Here is a 27,973-nt window from a genome sequence, read left to right as displayed (position 1 = left end):
CGGTGCAAGGGCTGAATATCAGTCCTTCTGCTTCTGAGTTTGGTGCTCGATCAAAAGAGTTCCAGACTAAGACATTCCTCCAACAGGACATTGATATTAGTCACATGTCTACCACGGGCCGGGCACTGTACTGGCTTCTTGGTACATGCTCCTTAAGTTAACTCACAGCAGTCATAGAAGGTAGCCATATAAGGTAGACTATACCTACATTAAATTTGATCAGACTAAGATTTAGAAAGCTTAAATCATTTGTCTAAGTCCTATATGACTGCATAAAGACAGAGCCTGAATCTGAAAGACACTATCTAACCTCTAGGTTTGTGGCCCTTGGCTGTAGGCTGGTGGTGTATACCCTGCTGGCTGAGATGAGAGCAGTATGTCCTTGTATTGTGACCAGAGGTAGAAATAATAGCCATCTCAGGTTTAATCATGGAACATATCCATGCAATCCAGTAATACAGGGAAATACCCATCCCAGCACCGAGCAAGCAAGTCTCTCTGATCTGCCTCTCCACTCCCCCATCCTGGGTGAAGGTCTGGGTGCTGCCAGGCGATCCTTCTTAATTAGAAGGGACCCCAGGAGTCTTTGCACAGCCCCAAGCTATTCCGAGCAAAATAAACAGGAAGCGGAAAAGAGGGAGAGGAGAGATAAATCCTCACTGACTCTAAAAGATTTATACTGACAATATCCCAAGGAGCTTATGAAATGTATTTTTTTCCTTTTTTTTCTTTTGGTGGAGGAAAACTGCTGATGAAAAGATAGCTCTCAACTATAGAGTTTCATTGAGAGTGAAAATACTTTAAGCTCAGTCTTTTATTGATAGTCCAGTTGCACAAAATAAAATTCATATAAACATCATCTCACATATTAGAACTGGAAAAATAATCCATCTTCCAGTCAGCTTTGAAAGAGTCCCATTATTGAGGTACTGCATTACTGAATTATAGAGACAGAATTTACATGCTCCCCACACCTGGGAATGAGGAGCATGAACACAGGAGGAGCTTCAAGCCTCAACACGCCAGCACCTTCAGCCTGATTGTTGAGGTCCTTTTGTGGGCATTGTGCACATCCATGCATGCTTGTCTTCTTCCTGAGATAAAAGGAGGAACCCCCTTCTTGTAGTCCACATTCTTTCTTTCAGCTACTCAAATAACTGCTGATTTCAACCTGAATTTCTACCAACTTGAAATGATTAGGGCCAAGTCTCAGTCTAGGGTATATCTGTTGCTCTCTTATGTGTAAATGACCACACAGGGCTTGGGACAGGACATCCTAACTTCATACCATAGCCCCAAAGAGTCCCGAGCAAGACTGTGCCACCAGAGATTCTCCAGGACCCTCACCTGCTCTGGACAGAGCAGAAAGGGAAACCCCAGTCATTGCCAGAAGCCATCGTCCAGCACGGCACGTCTCCTTAAAACAGAAACACACCAAACCTCTGAGATTTGCCTTTAGTCACACCTTTGTCCTCCTGTGGACTGGTGGTAGAGGACGAAGTTGGGTAGATTATCTCTCCTCTTCTCCCCCGCTTCAGATCAGTCCTCTCTGTGATGTCACCCTCCTGCTCAGAATTTGGGGCTCCCTATTATCCACAAAAGAAAATGGAAATCTTCATCCGGGAATGACATGTTCTCTGTTCTGTTCCCACCACCTACCACCCCAGCCTTTCTCACTTCCCACTCTTCTCTCCACGTGTCCCCCTCTGCCGCAGAGCATTCTCTACCTTTATGTCTGTACTCCTCCTCTTCCCCTCCACTTGTGCATGCTGGTTCTGCCAACGTCTCTGTTTTCCTTCTCCTCTGAGATCTTGCTTGAAGGTCTTTTCTTGCTGACTCTTACCACCTGGACTTGGGTTTCCTTCCTGGCACCTCCCAAGGTGTTTTAGCCACCTTTGTGTGATGACTTTATAACCTCTAAATCTGAGTATAGTTCTTGCAGCCATCTCTTGACCCCTACCAGACCAAGAGTCCCTTGAAGTCCAGAACTGTGACTGCTTCATATCTGTTTTCCCATAGCAGAGCCTGTGCCTGAATGTTTGCTCAAAATAGGCATCCAATAAAAGGATTGTGAGAGCATAAAGAGTAAGGGAGAGAGTGAATATGAATTCGGTCCAGGGTCCATCTGCTCTTGTTTCTCCCTAACTGCTCCTCTGAGTTTCTGAGTTTCACACCCTGGACCCAAGATATCATGGTCATATTTTAGGGGAAAGGACACAGTGTAATGATGAGGAAGACACCGGGGAAAGAACACTGCTCAGAATTCCAGAGACCTGGCATCTGGTCTTGACTTTTACAATAAGACTTCAGACAAATCGTTGCCATGTTTTGAGTCTCCAGTCTGCCTCTCTAGAAACGCAAAGGGTTGTGTTCTATGATCTTTGCACTTCTGAGTCTGTGTCTTTAATCTCTTTCTTTCCTCTGTGCCCATGACAGTACCCCAGCACACACATGCACACACTGTAAATTAGGGATAGAATAAAGCTTATTTACTGAGAGCATTTTTCAAATGCCCCTAAGCTATGTTGAAACTTCTCAACAGGTACAGAGAACCGACCCCAGCCCCTGGGTCCCAGAAACAGTCTTGTGCTCACCTTATCTTGATCCTAACCAGAGGTCACTTAGACCTACTCTGACACCATAACTTCTTCTTGGAAGATGCCATGCTTCTGGCACAAATCCCTCTTTTGTCTGCATCACTCTTTGCCAGAGGCTGTGAGGTCATTTGCCCAAATGGTAAATTGGGTTGTCTATAGAAGGAAACCTCTGAATTGCACGGGACAGTGGTTTAGGAAGGCCGAGCACTCATTAGCTGTTTTCCACTGGAGAAGGTGGGGAATACATGGAATGGAGTTCCACTGCAGCAGAAGCAGAATCTACTGGTCCAAACCTTCCCTGTAGAATTGGAGCAAGTAAAATTAACGCTTCAGAAGGAATGTCTGGAACAAGTGCACAGTGCTCTGCTGCTCTGCTGATGGTAATCTCTACAAATGTAGGTTTTGTGGAGGTCATTTGGCCTGTGCCACTGGAATCAGGGTTGGCTTGTCCCACAGGAAATCTTGGCTATAGGCACAGCACTGGGGGTATTTGTAGGGAAACCAGTTACAAATCCACATGACTCATAGACACAGACCTGAAAGGGATCTTAAGAGATTCTTGAGTTTGGCCAACATTTTTCACCCCATCTTATAAACAAGGAAACTGAAACCTGAGAAAGTAAATGCATTGCCCTAGATCACTCAGCCAGTAAGGGAAGGAGCAGGAGTTCTTTGAAAGACATGTTTTGTTCCTGTTTCATAGATGAAAAACTTGAGGACATAGAGCTAGTAAGTAGCAGAGCTGAGGTTAGACCCTCAACCTGACGAGTTTTAAAGCCTACTGAGGAAATTGCTCTCCCACTACATCAGGTCATAATAGTTGCAAAGAAAAAGAAAAGAAAAGAAATCAGCAAAGAAAGGAGAGAGCTCAGTGTGTTCAAAGAAGGTGAGAAAGATCTCTAACATCTCTGACCTTGGATGCTTTTGATCTCTGGGTCCTCCCACAGAGCTGCTGTTGGTTCTTCTGCTTGGAAACATCTGCAGATTCACTTTTCCTGTCTCTTTCCAGGCTCCTTCCTCCTCCTCAACACCTCAGCAGACTCCAAGCACACCATCCTGAGCCCCTGGATGAGGAGCAGCAGTGAGCACTGCACGCTGGCTGTCTCGGTGCACAGGCACCTGCAGCCATCTGGGAGGTATGTCGCCCAGCTGCTGCCCCACAATGAGGCTGGAAGAGAGATTCTCCTGGTACCCACTCCTGGGAAGCATGGGTAAGTCCTTCCACTGTCCCAAACTGATTTTGTAAAAGGCAATTTGGTTTTTGGCTGCAAATTTCCAGACTCAGTGACACCTACTTAAAACTCACAATTGTCCTTTAATAGGTAGGTCCAGATTGAACCATTACTGCTAATATTCCCTGGGTAATGTCTTAGGCATTGATCTGTGGGTCCCCCTGACCGCCCTGGCTAGTGGTCCTTCCAGAGGCCAGAGGACCAGCTGTCAGAGTGGGCATTTAATGTGTAGATGTTAAAGATATTCATTTCCCAAAACCCAGATGGAGCCAAGAAGAAAATAGCTAAAGAGAATGTTAAATGGCTGAAATTAAAATAATTTAATATGCTAGAAACTGGGTTTTACCAGCAGAACTTGGACAGGAAGGGAAAAGAAAGACTACTGTGGCCACCCAAGAGGTCCTACAGGGGTGTAGGAGAATTAATTAGAGATAGCGCACCAGCACCAATTCAGTAGAGATTTGAACAGAGCTTTGTACTAGAACCTCTGAGGCTCACACAACCCTAAAGTTATACCCAATGCCTATGACAGCAAAATCCTCTGGTCTCTCTGGAGGTCTCACTTTCTCGGAGATCCATCAGATCTCTACAGGGAGTGACATGGAAAATCAAACTCCATTCATTTCATAATAATAAATACCATCTAAGTCTCCAGCTTCCAGGGGCCCCAAATTTGATAATTGTGTAATCAAATGGTAAAGGATCCTTCTTTGTGACATGTCTATAGGAGGAAGAGCCCAGATTTGTAGTTCTACTTAGACTTGGCTTCATTCTTTAAAAAAAATATATTTTCAGAGGGGTCCCAACTGAATAATGACTGTTACCCATCCTCCATTCTCCTGGTGTGCAGGAGGAGGGGAGTCCAGCCTATTGCTTTTCCAATAAGGCCACGTGATCTTCTTGGAAGTTTCTTGGCACTCTGCTCCCCCCTCCCCACCACTGACCTGTCTATTCAGTTGTGCTGGGAAGAACTACAAGGGACTGAAATCCCAGCAGGAAGGACATCTTGGTGTCAGGAAGGATGTTCTCCCCAAACCTAAATTCACATCCTTCCTCTCGCCTTTGAAATACCTCTTTGCCCAGGGATAAGTGCCTCTTGCTCTATAAACCAGCAATCAGAAGTGCCAGGTAGCTGGGCTCCCCACTGTTTTGGATGTGCTGTTCTCTGATGCTTTCCAGCACATCCTACCTTTCCAGTGAGAAACCCAAAGGCAGGGCCTGCAGTGGCCTCTGCTGTGGTCCCATCCTAAAGGTATTTGCCCAGCTTCATGAGCTGTGTGTTGACTTCTGCACTCACGGTTCCCTTGCCACCCAGCCAAGCAGAGACAGGAAGCACTGGCTGTTCCAGGCTGCTATTCCAGGCTGCTGTTCCAGGGTGCTGAGCAGACAGTCCTTTGTGGTGTTGTGTGGGTGAGACAGGGAATTACTGATGTCACACGGGGAGTGGAGTTACAGACCACCCTAAAAGGCAGGCTGAGAATGTCCAGGAGTGTGAGAAGAGCTGTGCATTTCAGCACCTTCGGAACGGCAGTGCCATTCTGTGCAGCAGTCAGGGAGAAAGTAGCTCCTTCTTGGGTATAAACAGCCATAGGGACTTGCAAAGGGTTTTCTCCTCTTTATCTTCCTGCTATTTGATTGTCACACCTGGGGGAGGTGATAACTATTAGGTAGACCCCTGATAACTATTAGGTAGACCCCATTTAACATATGAGAAATAGATAGTGCCATGGTCCAAACTGGATTCTGGGTCTCTTCTCTCTTCATTTGTGCTATTTTCAGACAAATTAAAACCTCTCAGCAGGATGAGCCCAGGGGCATGTGGCACTATGCCTTTGGGTACTACCTTCCCTCCACAGGTGGTGAGAACTAGGAGACTTCTCCACCGTGGTATAAGCAGGCCATGAACTTCACACTGAGGCTGCCATGGCCACCAGACTCAGGGTCCACCTGGCTGGCCAGTGCATCCTCTTCCTGAGGTGACTTTTCCATTATCACAGGGGCTGGCCTGCCCTCTGGAGGGTGTCAGTTGATGCAGGAGAGAGGGAGCAGGATTATACTGGGGTGAATCCAGTGACCCAGGGCTTTACCTGGGGCTGCCAATACTTCTACAGGCGCTTTGTCATAGGCCCAGGCTCTTGAATCTCAAGTACAGAGATGCTCTCCCCTAACTCTGGCAGACCCATCTTGGAGTTTAGTGAGCAGGAATGATTCCAAATTCAAATTAAAGATCAATGTGGCGAGGGTGGAAGGTGGCTGCTGCAGGGATAATCAATAGCCTGCTCACTGCATCGAGGATCTCTGCTCCCCTGGGCATCTTGGCAAGCGGCAAGACACGAGGCACTTACCCAGCAAATCAAAGAGCTCTGAGTATTTGTATAAAGTTAGACCAGGCTTATTTTAGCCTCATGTTGTTGACATTTGGGGCAGAACAATTCCTTTGTCGGGGGCTGTCCTGTGCAGATTTGCCTAACATTCCAGGTTTCCATCCAACTGGATGCCAACAGCACCTCCCCCAGGTGTGACAATCAAAAACACCTCCAGGCATTGTCAAATGTCTCCTGAGGGGCAAAATCACCCCGTGGAGAACCACTGAGTTAGATGGAACATTTTAGAGCTGGGAAGAACATGGAATTTACCAGGTTCATTCTCCTCAATTTATAAGTGTAGGGACTGAGGACCAGGAGGGGAAGGGACTTGCTCCGAGTCACATCATAAGTCTCGTTTTTTGGTAGCTGAGTGCCTGGAGTCTGTGCTAATCACTGTAATAGGTGCTGGATTACAAAGACACATAAGGCCCAGGCCCTACCTTTGAGTAATAATAACCATTGCTGACATTTATTTAGCACTTCCTAGATGCACTGCCACTTGCTGCTGTGCACATTAGATGCTTTTTCTTATTTAAGAGTCACATCACAATGAACTAGATTATTATTACCCATTTTACAGATGAGGAAGCTCAGTGAGTCCAAATAACCTACCCAAGGTCACAACTTAGACAGGCTGGAGGGGTTCGGGACCAGCCAGCCAAACTTCAGACTAATTTTACACATTGCTATAAGAGCCAAATTAGGCCATTGAAGTATAGCAGAAAAAAAATCATAGCAGAAAATATGAATAGGAAGTCCTAAATCTAAATCCTACTCACTGTTCGGTTGTCAGTTCAGTAAATAATCATTTATTGAGGACTTTCTATTTGTTAGGACAATAGAGGTGCCAGGTATACAAAAGTTCAACCCCTCTATCAAGATTGTTCTGTGGCTTTAGGCAAACCCCATTCCCTCTAAAGCCTCGATTTCCCTGACTGTAAAGTGAGAATAACGATGCTGGCCCTGCCCCCGTACTATTATGGGATCAATGTAATAAAGGATGAATAATTTTGCACAGTCCGAGTACAATGCAGACGTACAAGGGGCTATTATTGAAGATTCTAATCGGCTTTGCTCTGCTTAGACTTTGTGATCATGAGGGACTGAGATTTCTCTGCTTTCCGATTATGGGTCACTGCCAGCATCCAGAATCCAGTGGTTTCCCTCAGTCAAAACTCACTCCCTTTAATGTCAGCGATGACCTCAGCAGCACGATGCTCAGAGCAGCAAGGGGGACACGGTGATATCCTGGTGATGTTGTCTGTGATGATTCCAAGTGGTTCTGGCTTCCTCTCATAACAGGAAATGGTGGTCTGGGGACCCGTCGTTAGAAAACAGCACTCAGTGTTTGTAGCTGGAAGGGAGGAAGTTGTAATAGGAAAGCCATCAGGGGAGATCCTGACTCAGAGGAGTGGGCTAAGGGATGCCAAGTCAGACGCAACCAAGTCCCCAGAAACTCCTGAGTCGTGAGCTTGCTGGGGCAACTCTGGGAGCAGCAGCAGGGAAAGGCAGGCTGGGGGACAGAGCAGCTGCTCCCTTCCAAGTGGCCTGGAAAGCAGCACAGGGTACGGGGTTTAATGATTCACAGAGTATGAGCAACCGTGTCTGCCAAGGCGGGATGGCTTCAGCAGGGTGCTCCCAGGGGACAGGCAGACTGAGCGGAGTGCTCACTCTGAGCACTGTTCATCGGCCCCACCAAGCGCTGAACCTGCTCATCGGCCCCACCAGAAGGACCACAGAAGCAAGGAAACAGAAAGCAGGGCTGTCAGTCAGCCCAGACCTGGCTGGCCACACTGTCAAACAGGCATAGGACATCATAGCTAGAAATGAGTGGCCACAAAGTCCCCATGAATTGAATGAATGTGATAATACCTATTTAATATGGTGAGATGTAAGATGGCAGAAGGAAAATGGCTCACATTATGCCCGAAGAGCAGGTGCTTAATAAATGCGACATCCTTTTCAGTTCATATATTCTATTCACCACCGTGGACCGAGTGCCTTCCATGGAATAGGTGCCAAAAGATGACACAGCTGAAACATGGTCACAGCTTTCAAAGAGCATCCGGTCCATTAGGGAAGACACAGCAAAATAGCAATAGCACATGCTCATGCTGATGTTTTTAAATGGAGGCCCAGAAATATTAAGACATTGAGCTAAGATCAGCAACAGGCACCACGAGTATGGGTAGCCTAGCTCCGGCCTCTGCCCAGTCAGTGGCCACTGCACCAAGCTGCCATCCTCATAGGCTTTAGAAAGATCAATCCAGGGGTGATCGGCTGTGTGACATCGGTACCCTTCTGAGTGCAAGCTTGAGGGTTGATGTTTGGGGCCATCTAAGCACATGGCTTTCTCCTGCAGCTGTGGGTATCTGGGGACTTTATTATGGGTGACCAGAACCACACAGTGTATGGTGGGAAGAACTGGGTCCTGAGGGGACAGTAGTTGCCAACCACTCAAATTCCTAATACTCAAAAAAGATGCTTTATATCTAAAGGATTTGGTGACACTTGTGCTGCAGCCATCTACCCCAAGTGAATAAAAACCTGGGTCTGGGCTGGGAACCCACATAGCTGTCAACCCTTATGTAAACCAGTCAGTTCTGACCCAAGATCAGGCTTTATAACCAGCAACAATGCTAATGGGAGGCGTGCCAGCGTAATGTCATCCAAACAGTGATGGATCTGTGGGCGGCAGGAGGTGCGGTTTCAGTCTTGACTTCATAGCTGATTCACAGCAGGCTGTGAGCAACCAGACTCCTTCCCAGTGTCTGGTTTCTCAAGTGGCAAGCCATGCTCTGCTTCCTTCCTCCACCCCTGCAATGCCAGCTACCCCTTCTCCAGATGCCACCTAGGACTGGCGCAGCAGGACATTTTTCTCTCCACCTCTCTGCCTCTGACTGCCCTTCTACCCTAAGGATAAATAGGGTGGCTTTGGCAGGCTGAGTGAGGGGTGGTCTCAGGGTAGGGCTGGTGGAGACATACCAGAGGCATTTGCTTCTGAAAAGATACCTGACTGCTCTTCCCAAGCTGTGCTGGATTTCACTGGAGCCCTCCCTGGGGCCCTGTGGCAAGTCTGGCCTGTGCAGGGGAGTTCAGCATTCCACCAAAGTTCTCCTCGAATCCTGCCTGCATGATGAACGGGCTCAGGAATTTTTTTAAAAAGGTGATCATTTATTGAAATTGATGCCCTCGAGTGGCAGTGTCACAATGATTTAATTTCAGGCCCAGCTTTTTCTTACTTTCAAAGTCATTCATAGTGTCAGCTTCTCTCTTTTTCCCCCTTGGTCTGAATAACACACTAATAAATATACAATAAGGGCTTTAATGTCTAGGTGATTTACACTAAAAAGAGAAAGCCATTCAAAGGCTTTAAAGATAATTTTTAAAAGCCTTAAAACTCACACCCGGGCTTGTCAGGGCCATATTTCCTGGCTACCCTGTTATAGGAACAGTTGTGTGACTGAGTTCTCAGAGCCCAGGTGGTGATGAGACTCAGGTGCTAAGTGCTCCTGGAGCCTTGGGGCATCTCGGAATGTCTGTGAGCCTCAGCTTTCTTATCTGTGAAATGGTAATAATTGTTTGACCTCATTGGGTCATCGTGAGGATTACGTTGGAAAACATGCATATCAGGTGCTAACGTGTCCCCCACGTCCCTGGCTGTCCCTTGGAGGGGTTTAGGCTGCCCCGGGTTGTGTAGAGTATGCATAGAGAGAGCCGAGATTAGGAATAACATCCTCCTCACTCTTGAAGTGACCACTTGTGTTCTCTAAGAGGGATCCCAAAGTACCAGTCCCACTGACTGCTCCCAGTTTTGCCATACTCCTCGCCGGAGTGAGTGGTCATATTGAAATAATTTCTGAAGTGCTAGTCCTCTTTGGGGGAACTTGATCTTCTGCCATTAACACAGTAGGTCTCAAGCTTTGGTGGTACAAATCGGTCACTGATTTTATAAAATTTGATGGCTAATCCCATTCTGAGCTCTTCTGATTTTATTCGCCTTGGCATGGACATGAGCATATGCATTTTTAGAAAGCTCTGAGGGAATTGTGGCATGCATCAAAAGTTAAGAATCATGGCTAACATCTCCGTGGCATTGGTTGATCATGTGAGCTGGTGGCTTTCTATAACCCTTTACTAAGCTCTGAGTAGCAAAGTGGAAAGGAAACCTTGGAAATGTGAGCTAAAGCGATGAGCAGGGTGGACAGCCATTTTTCTGCCACTCATGGTTGGACAGGCTAGTAACAAGGCTGTTTGACCCTGACCTTATCCTGGGGTAGCTGGGGTGTATGTAAGCCCATGAATGTGACTGGTCTTCACTGGTGCGTATACTCACAATACTTCTATTATTCTGAGTCCAAAAGGACTATGGCTTTCAAGACCATAAGAGATTGAGAAGAATTCAGCATAGACTAGAGGGAATCCAGAAAGTCTCCATCCTACCCACCGATCCCCTTTGTACTTGAGAATGTTGGCTGTTGACTCTCCTTTAGATCCAGGTAGACAGCAGAGCCTCAGTCCTCCTGTCCATCCTGAGTGTCTAATGCAATGTCAGGGTGCCAGCTGGGTCACATCCACTAACCCATTTCGTCTTCCCTCAAATCTGAGTCCCACCCATCTTTCTCCTCATTTTACAGGCGAGTTAACTGAATCTCAGAGAGGTTTCGTGTTCTGTCCATAGTCGTGGGCAGCACAGGGGAACACAGATTCTTCTTGGCTCCATATTCTCTCCCCATGGCATTTCTCCAAGAGGGCTTTGCAGGTAAACCCTGGCACCATGCTGGGCTCTGAGGAAACCGAAAGCTGTTCTCATTCATCATGAAAAGCTCTTTTCAAGGACACTCATCTGACATTTGGCCATCAAATCCTGGGCCACAAACCTTGAGGATAGAGACCCTGGCATATATATATATATTTAAATTTCTCACAGCATCTGGTACAGGGCCTTGCACATAGTAGTTATTCCACATTGGTAGAAGGATCTGTTTAAAATAGTTCTTGGATGCAAACTTCTTAAATCCAAACTGTGGGTCTAAAAATTAAAGCCCAGTCTGAGATCTCAGAAGAGTCTCCAGTCAATGGAAAGATGGAAAGCACGTTCTCCCTGCCCTCTACCCACACCCAGGGAGAGATGCAGCCCTCCCTGGAGCTCAGGAAACAGCTGTCAAAGTGCACCTCAACTGTGAAGGTTGCCACTAAGTACAAAGGACAATTCGTCTCCTGGCAGGTAGAACTTTTACTCACGATTGCTTTCATTGATGGGCGTCAGAAAATAAATAAATAAAATAAATGAAAAGACCATCAGCTTCTGCCAGTGTTGACCTTCGAGATTTGACAGCAGAAGCCTTGTCGTGGGGGCTCTTTTGAGATGGTTGCCCCCGGATATTTGATGAGTGGAACACCAGGAATAGGAGAGAATTGTGAAATACCTGTCATCCCTTTGGCTTGTTAGAAGAGCATTCTGGCAAATCCCATAATGATAAATATACATTGTCTACAAAGAGAGGTCAAAATGGACAGAAACAATCACGTCTCACCTCACAAGTGTTCACTGAGGTTCTCGATTTCCCAATGGGGAAGGAGGTGCTAAAATAGAAGGATTCAGATGATAGCCCCTGGTATCAAGGAATTCACTCATTTGTGTATTGATGCTTTCCATCAACACATATTCAGTCCCAGGCACTGCTGGGACTCTAGTGGCCCCTCCTGTTTCTCAGCTCACAGGGAGGTCTGGAATTGGACCATGGCAGACAATGATGATGCTGTGGGGAAGGGGCAGTAATGGCTGTTGTGCCTGAGTGTCATGGGGGTGCTGATGGCCTTTGGACAAGGTGGCCCAGAGAGGAGAACTTGAACCGGTTCCAAAGGGAGAAGAGAGCTGGTCAGGTGAGCGTGAGAACAAGGTATCCTGTGCAGACAGCTCACCTGTGTCAAGGCTGGGCAGCGTGAGAAAGCAGGCCATGAGCCGTGGCCATGTGATCCTTTGAGTTTGTTCCTTGGAAACTACCTGTCCCCCACTTATCCCCTCATGTGCATGTGCTGGCTTGTGTAGCCACAAAACCCAACCCCTGCCACCCAGGGCAGTCTCCAAACAGAAAATCTCTTCCCCAGACCTCACATCCCCACCACCTCTGCTTGCAGCCAATGTCCTGGTGCAGGAGCTCAGAAGATCTCCGCGGGGTCTGGCCGCTGTACTTTCTCCTTCTCTCTGTCGGTACCTTCCTCCCCAGTGGAGACTCCTTCTGTGTAGGAATCATGCGTGCAACATTATTTTACCATAGCAGAGGTGGAGTTCAAAACACAGGCTGCCAGACTTGTTGGTTAGGGTTGGCCCAGATTCCAGAAGTCTCCTGATGGCCCTTCCCTCCCCACTGTGCATAAAGTGGAGTTGATGTGATTATTCCCCATGGATTACCCTCCACCCCTTTTATCCCAGAGACCCTTTTGTGTTCTTCAGCGCCCAGAGCAATGTTTCGGCCCCTGAGAAGTTCTGTAGGGTTTCTCAAGTGGCACTGGGTACCAGTGCAACCACGTAGCCTTGTGAGAGTCTCTCCCTCCTGATAATCTCTAGGGACGCAGTGGACTCTCCTATTGGCTCCCAAGTGCTTACACAGAAAGGACAGAGAAAGAATGAGGGTGCTTGCTGTGGAGAGCCGGGACCTGGAGTCTAAGGAAGCACTCAGTTCATCAACCTTCTCAACTTGCATAGAGACCAGGAGGAGGAGGAGGAGGAATAATAACAATAGCAACAATAATCATATAATTACATGGTGCTCACTCTCTGGTGCCAGGCATTGTTCTAAGTGGTTGCCATGTCTACTCCCATTCAGCAAGGAAGGTGCTCTCCTTATTTTTCTCAAAGTGAGGAAGCTGAGGCTCAGTGAGGTTAATTGACCTGCCTAGAGTCACACAGCTAGCAAGGAAAAGACTGAACTTGAACCCAGGCAGTCTGGTGCCACAATTCATGCTCCTAGTCACTACTCCATTGGCCTCCCTACCACCAACTGATGATTAAGGATAAATTATTATTAACCATTATTTATTATTAATTAATATCCAGCTGTATATTTTTCCTGTGGTGTAAACATAATCTCTCCAATTCAAATTAAAGGGTAAAATTCTAAGGCCTGTTCATAGAAGAAAAACCCATTCTAGAGAGCAGGCAGTCCTGGGAACCAGGTCAAGCAGGCCTTATGCCCAGTACTACTGAGGTCCAAAGAGTCCACCCAGGGAGCCAGGTCTCAGCTGTCCTGTTTCCTGAAGCTCCACCCAAGACCCCTGCCCATGACCTTCAGAGGCCAAGTCTGAGGGCTGGGGTTTGAGCTCAGTCGATAGAGTGCTTTCCTTGCATGCATAAAGCCCTGGGTTCAATCCCCAGCATCACCAAAAAATAAAATAAAATGATATAAAAACAGAAGCCAAATCTGTCTGTGGTGAGGAGACAGAACCAGGTGATAGAATTACAGCTCTCTAAGTTGCATAGAAATATCCAGACAGCCGGTGCTGATGGCTCAGGTGTGTAGACACACCACGGCCTGCACAGTAGCCCAGCTCCACTTGCCATTCACTCCTGGCCTCAAGGTAAACATCCGTGTTCCTGATTCCCTACTCTGCTTCTAAGTTTCCCTTTGCCCCTCTGTTTTGTTTATAGTACCATATGCACATGCCTAGCTAAACTCCTTGCTTTCACAGAAATGCATTTTTTCATGGTTCAGAGCCTTAGTTAAGAGCTGTAGCAACTGTGGGATTTCAACTTTAAAAGACTACACACAGATTTGGTGCAATGTCTATTCCTGAGAAAATCTATCACTAAGCGCAGTGAATGAGTGCTCCCACTGCTTTCAAATTACCGACAATTTCCCCTCTGCCAATGGGTAAGTCTTGTGATGTAAGGAAGGGGAAGGCATTTGGGGGTGACCTCAGTGTGGTATCTGAGATCAGGCTGGGCCTGGGGCATAAAAGCTGCTGCCATTCATTTCCAGGGGCCTGGGATAATTCCTGAGACCATCAGCCCCAGGGCACAGGTTTCTGAGGATCCAGGCCAACCGTACCCCTCACTGCAGCCAAAATGCCTGGTACATAAGGGGAGTCCAGGGGAAAAGAGTAGGGCTGTGCTGGCTTCTCCTGGGCTCCTATTCGTGACTCAAAGTTTCAGTTTCAAGAGAAGGAGTGAGAGAAAGAAGCCACAGCCAGGTTGCTATTCTGTGCCACATGCTAATTCTGTGAAACGTCCCCTTGAAGCCCTTGAGAATAACCTCAGTGACTTTTCCTGGACTTTAGAAAGTCCCTAGATGGAGCAAAATAAAACCTCAATGAGACAGCTGGCAGGTGAATGTTGCAGGCTATTCATCTTCTGCCTCAAACCATTTGGCAGACCCCTCCCTGTCCAGCCAGGGTCAAACCGGAGCTCCTTGCAAGCCTGGCACATGAAGCTCTGATCTGGCCACCCCTCGCTGGAGCATGGCTCAGCCCATCTCGGTGCACTCAGCGTGTGTGTATTAAACCCTCACAGATTCCCCACGTGAAGCAGACTATTTCAAGCCCTCCTGCTTCCCCCACCTTCCTGATACCAAGGACAGCCCTTCTTCTTCAAGAAGACATGTGCCTCTCCTGCAGCCATTCCCAAGACCTCAGACCCATTCCACTTGGTTACAGGATCCTGTGCATGAACATGTTGTGCCTGTCCCATATCCAGTGCTCACAGCACTGGACCACACTTCTTCCTCACAAGGCTCTTGCACCAATTAGGCTCCCCCAAGAACAGGATGGGCGTTATTTATTGTCGTATCTCCAGTGCCTCACGCAGCACTTGGCTCACAGTATGTGTTCAGAAAATGCCTTTTAAATGAACACATTCCTAAATTATTTGGACCAGAAACTCTGAAAACTAGAGACCTGGTTTTAAGAAAAATACATCCAGAAAGTTCTTAGCCAAAATTTCATCTCTAGGCTCCCTAACATCTCCCTTCCTTTTATATCAGATTTAACAACGGTCCTCAGCCTGGATCATCTTCTTCTGTAGCCCTAACCATCCCACACAGACAAGCAAACGCTGGTCTATGTGAGCCTTGGCAATGAGATTGTTCTGATACTCTCGATTGCTCTTTCTGTACTTCTTTTATTTCCTCCAATTTTCTGGGTTATTTCCTATATATTTCCTATTCTTCCACTCAAGAATTCTACTTGGTATTTTTCCCCCAATTCCTCTTTTTCCTTAAAGGCTTGCTAGTCTTTACACCACCACTTAACCACACTGACTGCTGTTGAGTGTTTTATATTTTCAGACAAGCTAGGGTGAATTCCAATTGCATTCTCTCTAACGGCTCCTTAAATATTTCCTCTGTTATTTTTCTCTCCCAGGACTAAAATTCCTCCCTGGCTGCATGAAATTCTAATCAGTATTCTACTGGATGTTTGCCTGCAGACCTTGGACTCACCCCCACTGTCTGGAATTTTCTAGCCTTCTCCCCAGTACCATGGTCACCTTCCCTGGGAGTCCCTTAGTGTCCACTGGGTCCTCTCAATAGACCTAGACTACGTACGTTTCTACAAATCCTTGCTCGTCTACCAACTCCCTTGATGAACCCTCTGCCACCTTTTCTAACATGAGGATGGTCTCTAGGGTTTGGACAGCTGGTGGTCGCAGGTTCATTGTATATGAAACATGAGCCAGGGAATTTAGAGATTGGCACAGCCAGAGTTCAGTTGGAAATAAAACCCCTGTACCATATGTCTGTAGCCCTTGGGTCCTTGACTTTCTTTTGTGGCTGCTTCTCCAATTTCACATTCCCATAAGACTGTTCATGGTTAAAAGGCACAGTCCACTTAGCAGGACTTGGAATATGTTTTGATCATAGAATCATGAAGCATTCAAGAATCTTAAAAGTAATTGAATCCAGCCTCTTCACCCCAACTCCAAACCAATGTAAGAATCTCTTCTGAAACTCCATTAGCTTGGATTTTCCAGGTTCCACCCAATCAGGATGCTCACCATCTTGCAAGCACAGATCACCCCATTGTAGCTCTGCTTTAGCTCTTTGGAAGAACTTGATAGTAGACTCTTGGCTTTGTAACTTTAGAACATTATTGAATGTCTCTGAAAAGTTACTCAATATTTCTAAGCCTCTGGTGTTTCATCCATAAAAATATGGATTATAGGATCTTTATGGGGATGACACGTTTAACAATGACAACCAACGTGTATTGAATGCTTACTGTGTTTTTTAATATTATAGCCTGTGATTTTATTTGATATTGCAAAGTCCTATGAAGTAGTCCTATGATAATGTATATAAAGCACCTAGAATATTTTCAGCGCTCGATATATCCGTTGACCTTTTATTTGTCCTTCAGAGTCATAGAACAAGCTCACTTCTCCTAGCAAGGTTAATAGTCATTCCTTTCAGGATAGTTTCCATCTCTCTTAACTTTTTTTGCAGACTAAATGATTTTGTTCTTCTATAGCATATTTTCCAGGGGCCTGCCTTCAGATGTGATCTTACCAACACAGGGACCACTGGTCTTGAGTTCTCTGGGACCTCCCCCACTCCTGAAATTTAAGCATGGCTTACTGGCTCATTGGCTGCATCCTGGCCACCCTAAAGTTGGCACGGCCAGGATCCATGGAGCCTGCTAGAGCATTTCATAAAAACCATTTCTTAGCTTCTTTGTGTCTTTTCTTCCCAAGGGAGAATCCTCAAGTTTCTCATGCAGGCAAAGAAGGCCTTTCTTGTTTGTTCTTGACATTCCCAAAAAATGTCTGATTCAAAATGAAATTTAATTCTGGCCCCAGCTTTCACGTCATCTTGCTTTGTTTGTCATCCCTGTAGCCTGCCAGCTTTGCCCCTTTGTTCCCCTAATTGCCAGAGACATTTTTATACTGAGTAAATTGCATCAGGCTCACTGCAAAATGAATCAATTTGGGAAGAGTATGAGCTGCACTGTTGTCTTAAGTGTGCATTAACATTTAGATGCGTTATTTAAAACAGGTCTGGGGTTAATGCCAGAGAGATAGCTTCATGACTATTCTGACTCATTCCCCGATGCCCGACTCCACGGAAGGGAATGGGGGAACCCTGCAACCCATCTCCAGCCCTTTTTATTCTCCATCTCTCTAGGGAGAGCTTGAACTAGGTGGGCTCTTTTAAGAGCTCAGATTTGGGGATCTGATTGACAAACTGAGTTTGACCCAGTGATCTCAGAGAGAAATAAAGACCAGCGAAGAAAGAAAGAGAAGCTCTTTCATTATACATCATGTACACCCACATGAAATCCAGGTTTAAATACAGATCACACAACCAGAAGTCTTTGGAGGTAAAAACCAAGCAACAACAAAGAAGTAAGAGAGCCAGCCAACCTTCTAGTTTTAAAATTAAATGATGTCCTGGAACTGGTGGAAAAGCAAAGCTACAGTCCCGACGATCGGGTGGTGATTTGATGAGCTAATTCTTTTATCATCAGGAGAGTCAGATAATATCTCCATTAGTAGCAGAAGGTTTAAAAATTGGAGAGAGAGGCAACACCAGGACAATTGCCTGATTTATGCTTTTTCAATCACCTGGGCTCATGGCCTAAACTGGTAATGGACTCCATCCATCAAAAAATTATTCTATCTGGCACCCTGGTTTCTGAAGAAATCTGGACGTCCTCATAGAGAATTGGTTAAATGATTTAATGTGTGTGAAAGCTCTCAGCACAGTGCCTCCGTAAAAGCCGGTTGAATCTATTCAGTCTATTTTAATTATATGTTCAAGATATCATGATCCATTAGATACACAAGAGAAATAAAATATTAGTTGTATAATGAAGATCCTGAAACCTTGAGATGTATAACTATCAGCAATGTAAACGTGGCACCTTCTCGGGGACATTAGGCTGAAAACCTCTCCCCCGCACCCCTTCTCTCTGGATCCCTAAGACTGTCAGTGAGTAGCAGCCCCAGGCTCCTGGAAACTCACCACCCGAGTGCACTTCTATTCATTTCTCCCATGACTGCCTCAGCTTCGTGGCAAACGCTGTACTTTCCTTTTGGTTGACCCCAAAGTCCAAAACAGTGCCTGATGCAGAAGAGGTATTCAATAAGTGTTTGTTGACTGAGCAATACAACAAAACCTAAAAAAAAAAATGGTGTAATGCTGATTTGGGAGTTGAGGCTGGTGACAGGAGAGGTTTCTGAATGCTTTTGTGCCAGGCAAGCCGACAGCAGTAAGCTCCCTGACCAGAGGCAGAAAACCAGGCTCATTCCCTGCCAGTTGGTCTCATTGCTTTCAAATGATGATGGCTACCATTTTGAGTGCTTGGCATCTGCCTGACATTGTTCTGAATGCCTTTACCTCTTAATTTTTACCACTTAATACTTCGACTGATCCTTCGAGGTAAGGTATTATTACTATCCCCATTTGAGAGAGATGAAGAGATTGAATTTGATTCCGTCACACAACTAATAACAAATAGAGTTGGAGTTTGAGCCCACCGGGTCTTTCTCCAGAGGCCATGACCCCTGTACTATATGATATGATGTCTCCAAGAGATGTGAAGAGGTGCATCCCCTGCCCCAGCAAGGGATTTCACAGTAGCCCTATCAAGTGTCATATCAGGTGGACAGGGGCAAACACCAGTGAGACGAGTATCTCCTCTGCATGTCCCAGACGAAATAGCACCTCTCTATTCTACCCAGTGGGCTCCATTAATTTAGCTACCTCTGGGGCCCAGGAGGGAGAGTTCTCTATTACCCATTTGAGAAAACTGAGAGCAGAACTACCACAGGGTTTGACTGCAAGCAAGAGGGATGTGACCTGCCCCTCTCCTCCTGCATCCTAAAGATGTGCATGGGGACTGGGAGCACTCTTGTCTGATCTGCACACTCACCAAGTCCCCAGCTGTGCACTTGGTAGAGGACTTTCATTCTATTCCTGGGTAAGATTGCAGAAGGAGCCACTAAGAGAAGGGATGCATACCTAGTGCATTACTGGTAAACTGAGGCAATAGGGAATTGTCTACACCAGTTCAAGCTGAGACCAGCCCAGGGCTCCAGCTCTCTTGCTGCCTGAGCTCTCTCTCGAATCCCTGGACCCTGATCTCTCCCCAGCCTCACTCAATCAGGCTTGAACTGGCCTTTCACAAAGGCCTGACCAGGACTTCTAAAAGCTCCAGAGGAAAACTGAAAAAAGAAATCTTTTTTTGAATTCATTTATGAAAATATTTTCCTCTAAGTGAACGTTCCCCTCTGGCCTCTTCCTTTGGACGCCTGCACTAAATGCTTTAAACAGGCAGCTGCTAGGATCAGAGATTCAAAGTCACATCTGAATCTTTTGTGCTGCAACCCTTTTACCAGGCACTTCTAAAGCTGGTCACAGGTCGGTTTTGATAAAAGTAAAGCTAAGTCCCACCATTCTTGCTATAATTAATAGTCTGCTTACATGATTAGAGAAAGAAAATTATTTATTGATGGTGAATTCACAGAGAAAATCAACAGATGTGTTTCCCACAACCTCATAATTCCATTGTGACTCTCCTGTCTTGGCTGGATCTTGCCCCATGGACCATTCCCTCCCCTACTTCCCATCTCATCCAGGATAAGGAGTGCCCTGCACTTTGGCTTCATTTGCTCATTCATTTACTAAATGCTCATTTCCATAGATACTCCTAGGTGAAGAGAAAAGTGCTAAAGGATGTAAATACAGCTGGGGACACGCAGAAATCATCATTATCTTCATGAAGTTTACATTCTAGCAAGGGAAAGGAGTGTCGTAAACATATGTGTAATTTTGCAATTGCAGGATTACTACAGTGATCTATGGTGGAAGAGTGGGCTTCTGTGTGTTCTTATAAGAGGTGACTTGACCCATATGGGGGGGTCAGGGTAGCCTTCTCCAAGGAAATGGCATTTGAACCAACTCTGAAGGACCAGTGAGATGAACAAGTGGCAAGACTCTTTCTAGAAGTGGAAGCAGCATATGAAGGCCCAGAAGGGAAAGAGGTGGGGCAGTTTTAAGGAAACCATGCATTGGCAACTGAAAGAAAAGAGAGGTCTATTCAGAGAAAAGGCTGGGGACAAAGATGGCAGAGGACTGATCGCAAACATTTAGGACCATAAGCTTTATCTTGAGAGCCAACCAAAGCCCATGTAATTTTTAAAATAGGATTTTGAATGAGCTTGAAGTAAGACAGGAGTGGGTATGAAGACCTCTGAACTTTGCAGAAGCCTAGGGGATCGTCCTGACGGGGTATAGGGAGGAGGACAATGGACAGTATTAGTGGTGGATTGGATACAGGTGGGAGAAAGCGCAAGGCTTTGTTTTTCTGTCTTGTTTTTATTTTCTTTTTTGCTTGACCAGTTGGTTGGATGCAGTCATTCATTAAAGCAAGAAAAAAATAAAAAGGAGGCACAGGTATGGAGGGGTTGGAGTTTGCAGGAGAGTTCTGGGCTGGAAGAAGAAACAGGAGTTGTTGTTGGCATGTCCCATGTCACTGGAGCCATAGGAATATATTAAGATGCCTAAGGATTTGACTAGTAATGAGTCATACACCTAAACATAAAACCTAAAGCTAAGAAATTTCTAAAAGAAAGTCTTTGAAAATATGGCTAACCTAAGGTTTCCTAGCACAATAAAAAGCATAAACTATAAAGCAAAATATTGATTAATAAGAATATAAAAAAATTTAAATTTGCTCCTCAAAGGAGTCCATTTTAAAATCAAAAAGCCAAGTCACAAAAGGGAAGAGAATATTTGCTGGATCCAATTAAGTAATAGGTAAGAGATTTTCATAGGCACTGCATAGAAGAAGATCAGCAAATGGCCACTAAGCAGAAGAACACAGGAAAAGATGCTCAACATTACTAGTCAGTGGAAAATTAAAATTGCTAAAATTAGGAAGACAGATCCTACCATGCGTTGGCAAAGAGATGAAAAACTACAACTCTCGTATACTGCTGGTTAGAATGTAAAACAGTATGGCTGCTTTGGAAAACTGTTTGGATGTTTCTTAAAAAATTAGACATGTATCTAGCCATCCCACTTTTACGTATTTACCCAAGAAAATAAAAACATATGTCCACACACACACACACACACAAAAACGCGTGTATTAAAATTTATAGCAGCTTTATGCAAAGTAGTCCTAAACTGGAAACGACCTAATAATTCATCAAAAGAGATGAATTAAAGAAATTGTGGATTCTCTATGCCATGGTGCATTATCTAGTAGTCAAATCCAAGTGAACTATTGATACAGCAACATATATGAACCTCACAATCATTGTGGGAGAGAAAGAAGTCACATAGTAGGGCTTCCACTTATGTATAATTCCAGAAAATGCAAAGTAACTTCACTAATCTGTAGCACCAGAATGCCAAGCAGTGGTCACCTGGGGAGTAAGGCAAGACGGACAGCAAAGGCAGGGGAGAATTTTGTGATGGGGAGGGAAGGTTGGACATAATGGAAGTGTTCTATAGTCTCAGTATGGTTGTGGTTTCCTGGGATAACAGTTATTATAAATCACCAAATTGTAGACTTTAAATGGAAGCTATTTATTGCACATAAATTATACCTCAATAAAGTTGATTTTTAAAACATACCTAGAATACAGTGGGAAGACCCAAGAGCCAAGAGTAAAATCTGTGAGAAGGAGATGAGGAAGTAGGGTGTGCACCAACAGATCAGTGTGCAGAGAAGCTGTCAGTGTGCAGGATTAGTGAGAGGGAAGCTGCAGCCAGAGTAGCAGTGAGGTCAAACCTACCTCTCTGGGCCCCACCTGTCAGCCTTCCCAGGACTCTTCGGCCCACTCTGTCCTCTTCTTTTCTCAACTCTTTAAAACTAGCTAGACTACAAAGCAACACTCCCATGTCCTACCTGGTTAGTAGATGCCGGGAGGTTGTTCTCCTGTATTCTTTGTGTCTTAATCTATCAATGGCCAGGGCCATCTTTGATCTCAAGTTGTAGAGGCATTTCTGGTTTTCTTAAGGAGATTTCTTTTTTTACTACTAGTTATTGAATTTTTACTATATTCTAAACATGTTACATATATTGTATATATTAGATCATTGTAAAACCCTGTAAAGTAAATATTATTAACTTCCATTTACAGGGAATAAAACTAAGGCTCAAAGAAACAATTCTCCAAAGCAGTAGAACTGAGATTTGAACTCAGGTCCTTCTGAGTTCTAAAATCTATTCATAAACATCATAGAAACTGGCTCCTTTAGGCCAGGGCCATGAGTTATGCTTATTTTTTCATACCACTGGAACCCGTTTGGTGCTAAGCACATTGTAGATGATAAACAAATATTGATTTATCTATTGACTGATTCCCTGTTGACATGGAGGATTGAACCTGGTCCTTTACCACTAAGTTACATCCCCAGGACTTTTTATTTTGAGACAAGGTCTAGCTAAGTGGCTGAGGCTGATCTCGAACTTGCAATCCTCCTGCCTCAGCTCCCAAACCACTGGGATTACAGATGTGTACCACTGTGCCCAACTCAACTAATATTTTTAATGCTTTAAAATAGCAACCACCTGCCACCAGGGACTCTTAAGGGACATTAAGATGCTAATTACTAAGGACATTTCATTCTTGCCAGAGCAGAAAAAGGAATTAATTAATTAAGGGAGCCCCAGACTGGATGGGAGGAGTGAGAGGTGAGTCAGCTTCTTTTCTCTGCTCCCCCATCTGCCTTTCCACAACAGGGACTTCTTCCCCCTTGCCTGCAAGAGCAACCCTAGGAATGTTGGGATGTTCTGGCTATTTCCATAGGTCACCTTGGTCCAGACCCAGTGCAAAACCTTCCATTACATCCACGACCGTGTAGGGAATCCTGGTACTGGTAGAGGAGACTGAAACCACTACCTGGCCTTTCCTCTTCTGATTGCAAAGTGGCTAGTCCCAAACCCAAACCACAAACAGATCACAACCGCTGACCACAAATACTACCCCTCTGTTGCCTTGAAAATGAAGCTCCCTCTCTAGGACTGTCTTTCTTTTAAAATGTCTCTCCCCAACCCTACCTTTGTTTTTTGTGGCTCTTTGTGGCCCCAAAAGTCAGCATTGTATTTGTTAGCCTAAAAGGTTTTTTTTTAGTTGTTTTAAAAGATATTCTATGGGAAATAAATTGGAATATAAAAAGAGACATGTTAAGAAATCTAGATTCCAATTTATGAGTCCTTGATTTTTTTTCCATAATTTAGGGTGGAAGAATTCATTCAATGAATTCATGGGAATAAGGATTCATTCATGAATAAAGGTTGCCAAGGATTCTTGAGAACCTAGAGTAAGATACTTGCCTAGAAGGTAGAAAAGCTCTTTTATTCCAGATTTCAGGCTTTATATTCATTAAAAAGCATGAGAGAAGGAGGAACTGGAAGGGATTGTGCAAGTGAGTGCTGAAAGCTTCCACTGATCTAATTTACTCTTAAAACAGCCTTCTTACGGTTGGAGGAACCCTTGTTCTTTTATGCTTTTCTACCCTTATGCTTTTCTATCTCCACTACATTTTTTTTTAAATGCTCTCCTTTTAATGTATCAGGGGAAACCAGGGATAGATTGAAGATGCTTCCATGAGAGATGAAGCTAAAGTCAGTGATGCTGAGAAAGGTCAAAACTAGAAATGCTATTTAAATACTGAATGCCAGGAATTTACTACTAGTTGCTTACAAACATTTACAACAATCGATGCCCTTTTCTCCCTGCTGTTTTCATTACAGGGAAATCTCCCACACATGACCATGGGCACTGTGGTCAGTGTGTGTGTGTGTGTGTGTGTGTGTGTGTGTGTGTGTCCCAGAAACAAATGCATTTTGACAGCAAGCCTGTGGTCTCCCTCTTCCTTGGCTGTCCACAGATGGGGTACCTGCACACAGTACTCACATCTCATTTCAAATCTTTTTCCTTTCCCACTAAAGTTAAAATACTTCTTAAATCAGAATCACCAAGGGAGGAGCCTGGGTATCTCTCTAATAATGCACCCTTGGTGATGCCTATGGTTGGACAATCTTGGGACCCACTGAACTTATGGCCAAAACAGAGCTTCTCAATGTTTGTTGTGCTTATGAGTCACCTGGGAATCCAGTCAAAATGCAGATTCCACTTCCAGTAGGTCAGAGATGGAGCTGGAAGTCTGGGTTTCTAACAAGCTCTCAGCTGATGCAGATGCTGACACTGCTCTGACCTGACCACATGGGGTAGGGAGGGTCTAAAAGGAAATGCATCTGAGAGCCCACAAACAGATGTTAATTGAGGCCAGAGGCCAGAACCATTCAAGAGGGGACTTGTGTACTTTCTGCTCTCCTTGCACTTTGCCTAAGCGATGGCAGAAATCCCTCTCAAGAAAGCCAGCTTGACTCTACAAGGTGGTCATTTTTCAGTGCATTCTCCAAGTTCTAGATCAGAACTTTTGCAGGGTCAGGACTCAAGCTCACCACACTCCCCAAAGACACATGCAGTCATTAACTGATTTTTCAAATGTCCAATAGAATATGTAACAACTGATGTTAATCCTTCCCTTGGACAATCAGCTCCCCAGGACAGCTAAAATACTGTGTTTTGTACCAGCAGGTAGTTAAGCAGGTCCGCAGAAGCCTGCGTCAACCGACTTTGATAGCCACTCTCTTTACTGTGGGGCTCAATCAACTTCTCCTGCCTTTCCTGCTACTTTGAGAAGTTCCTCCTTTTCTAGAGTTTTGGATTCCATATAATCCTGCATCCTTACAACACTAAACCCCCTAAGCCCTCACTGTCCTGGGGACTGAGGCCACAGAAGTGTTCATGAAACTCCAGCCCTACTGCCTTGATTTGGGTATGGAAGGCAGTCTGCTTCTTTAAAAAATTATTTTAATATTTTCATAGAGGCAAAATACACATAATGTAAAATTTACTATGGGAACCCTTCTTAAATGTACAGTTAGGAGTGTCAAGTACATTCATATTGCTGGACAATCATCAGCAACAGCAATCTCCAGAACTTTTTCAACATCCCAAACTGAAACTTCATACCCATTAAATAATAAATCCTCATTTCTTCCTTCCTTAGCCCCCGGCAAACATTATACTTTCTGTCTATATGAATTTGACTCTTCTAGGTTTCTCATATAAGTGGAATCATTTGGTGTTTGTCCTCTGGCAATTGGCTTATTTCATTTAGCATAATGTCTCCAACGTTCAATCATGTTGAAGCAGATGTCAGAATTTCCTTCCTTTTTTAGACTGAATAATATCCCATTGTATGTAATATCCCATTGTATGTAATATCCCATTGTATGGTTGGTCCATTCATCTGTTGATAGTCACATGGTTGCTTCTACCTTTTCACTACTATGGATAATACTACTATGGACATGGGGATACCAATATCTCTTCAAGACCCCGATTTCAATTTTCTTGGGTATGTGAACAGCAATGGAATTGCTAGATCATATGGCATTTTTTCCACCTTTTTGAGGAGCCACCATATTGCTTCTGTAATACCTGCACCATTTTACATTCCCAACAGTACATATCGATCCCAGTTCCTCCATTCTTCACCAACACTTCTGCCTCTTCCTCACCTGTAAGAAGGGCCATTGCTCCAATGTCCCACGTTAAACACTCTCCCAGTCTTCTCTGCCCTCTTCAAATTTTACCCAACTTCTAAATCCAAGTCCCACACTTTCAAAAATATCAGATGTATAAGCCCCCGATAAATAATCATATATGTACCTGATACTACCCATATTTTCCCATGATGATGAATGTCTCATTCTATAATCACCTCCTATTACTCTATTAGTAGTCATAGTCTATGTTCTTTGGTTTTTTCCTAGTAATAAAAGCAATTGGCATTTGTTGGAACTTGTTATTATATGAAATAATATCAAGAAAAGAAAGAAGCATGCAGAATCAGAAAAAGGATTAAATTCTCAAAGCTTATTCCATATCCAAAAACTGTTCATGAAGAAAAGAAACTGAGTCCTGTTTTCCCCAGAAAATCATCTTTGGCCGAGCCTTACTAAGAGCCTCTGTACCCACCTGGTTGGATGTCCTTCCCCAGGATACAGTCACCTTGGAAAACACTGACCCTAAAGATCATCAGGTTAGGAGAGATGGCTATCCATGGAAGACTGAGTCTGGGAGGGTAAGCCACAAATCTGCAGCAAACCAGAATTCATTGGTTCAGGGGATTGCTGTGGAGTGTGTGTAGGTTTTATTACAATGTCTGCAGCCACTTATATTACACAAGGGCTGAGTTTTCTTCCATATCCATTCACCCCTTGGTGAATGCAGGTAAATAGCCCCAGTGGAGCTGTTGCTGGCCACTGAAGCAAACCAAAGGTATTTTTCCCCCAATTAATCTCTCCCATTTGAGTTTGAACTCTTCTCAACCTCCCACTGTCCTTTCTTTAGGGATGCTATAGCACACCTCTTAGCTACCTTATATTACAGAAAAAGCTGAATAGTCCACGTTGACCTCTTGAAATGAGGGTTTCTTGTTACTCCATGAATGCTCTGGATTTATGAGGTGGCTGTTGTGGTCTCCAGGCTGCCCTATACCCATTTGATGACATGAAACAACTCTATGAACCTACAGCCACACAAGCAGAGCCTAAGAAAGCCTGGGGCCCGGTTCCAGTGTCCTTTCAAATTTTTCCACCCAGAATGGGATTCCAGTTATCTCAGGAGTACATGAGCCGATGTAGAGTTGTTCCCAAGTTCAGTGGAACCTGACAGGAACTAGAAGCTCTGGCAGAAAAGAGACACTTGGGGCATCTAATACAACTTCCATCTGGAATTTGAAGCCCCTGCCAAGCACTGATCAGTCTGAAACTTTCCTTACCAGGAACTTTCTACCCCCAAAGACAGTTCAATTAGCACACTCATTCTGGAGCCACTGATACCCCAGGAGTCTGTGGAAGAGCAGGCCCCTGTACCCTGTGCCCTGTCTATAGTCTTAGAGAAGGTAATGTGATGCCTAAGGACCCAAGGGCTGGAGAACTGCTCTCGGGGTGTCTTCTCCTGTAGGGAATTCCTCAGCTTTCCTTCCTGGGAATCCCAGAGAAGTCCAGCTGCTGCTCCCAGTTAGGTCCTACTGAATTACTCTCAGCCCAGATGGCTTTCCTTATCCAGGTCCGATTACTAACGCACCTCGCTATCAGGAACCACATTTCCTTCATTACCCTAACAGGGCAGGATCGCTGGGTGTCAGCTCTATTTCAGGCCTTCATCACCTCTGTTGGCCTTGCCTCTGCTTTCCACTCAAGATGCCCATCTAAAAGGCCAACATGGGCATATCATTAATCTGCTGAGCATCATTTAGTACCTCCTTATTTCCCAGGGGTCAAGCCCCACCTGGCTGATGAAACTCGAGCTGTCTCCAGTCCTTCCCTTTTGGCTCTGCCCCGGCCACCTCCCATTCAAGTCACCATCAACTTTCACCTGATGTAACAGCAGCCTCCTAACTGGCTCTAAAATCGGCTTCCCCTATTTCCACCTTGGTCCTTTCTAGATGATTCTCTATATAGCAATCAGAGGAAACCAGTATTATGCCAGTATGCCTCTTTACTGTAAACCCTTTGATTGGCTTTTCCCATTGGCCTCAGAATAAAGTCTTGGTCTAAGACCCTGAATGACCCGACTTTGCTTACTTCTTCCCAGACTTACTGCCCACTTGTCTCTTCAAGTCACAGACCCTTTGCACTTGCTGTTCCCAACATGGAACACCTTTCCTTGTTCTATAATTGTCATCTACTGCTCATCACCTGGGTCTCAGCTAAAACCCCACCACCTCAGGAATGCTCCCAGTGTCTA

General features: G+C 44.9%; 1 protein-coding gene across 1 annotated transcript in view; it reads left to right on the top strand.

Moving 5' to 3' along the window:
* Positions 1-27,973, top strand: part of Alk (ALK receptor tyrosine kinase) — a 647,158-nt gene that overhangs the window by 340,135 nt on the left and 279,050 nt on the right. Inside the window, exon 4 of the mRNA XM_026390638.2 lies at positions 3,607-3,808. Within this exon, the coding sequence (XP_026246423.2) occupies positions 3,607-3,808 (202 nt within the window). The remainder of the gene's footprint in view (positions 1-3,606; positions 3,809-27,973) is intronic.

The sequence above is a fragment of the Urocitellus parryii genome, chromosome 12, assembly GCF_045843805.1.
Source record: "Urocitellus parryii isolate mUroPar1 chromosome 12, mUroPar1.hap1, whole genome shotgun sequence".
Taxonomy (NCBI): domain Eukaryota; kingdom Metazoa; phylum Chordata; class Mammalia; order Rodentia; family Sciuridae; genus Urocitellus; species Urocitellus parryii.
The sequence above is the reverse complement of the archived record's forward strand: the minus strand, read 5'-3'. Positions and strand labels throughout refer to the sequence as shown.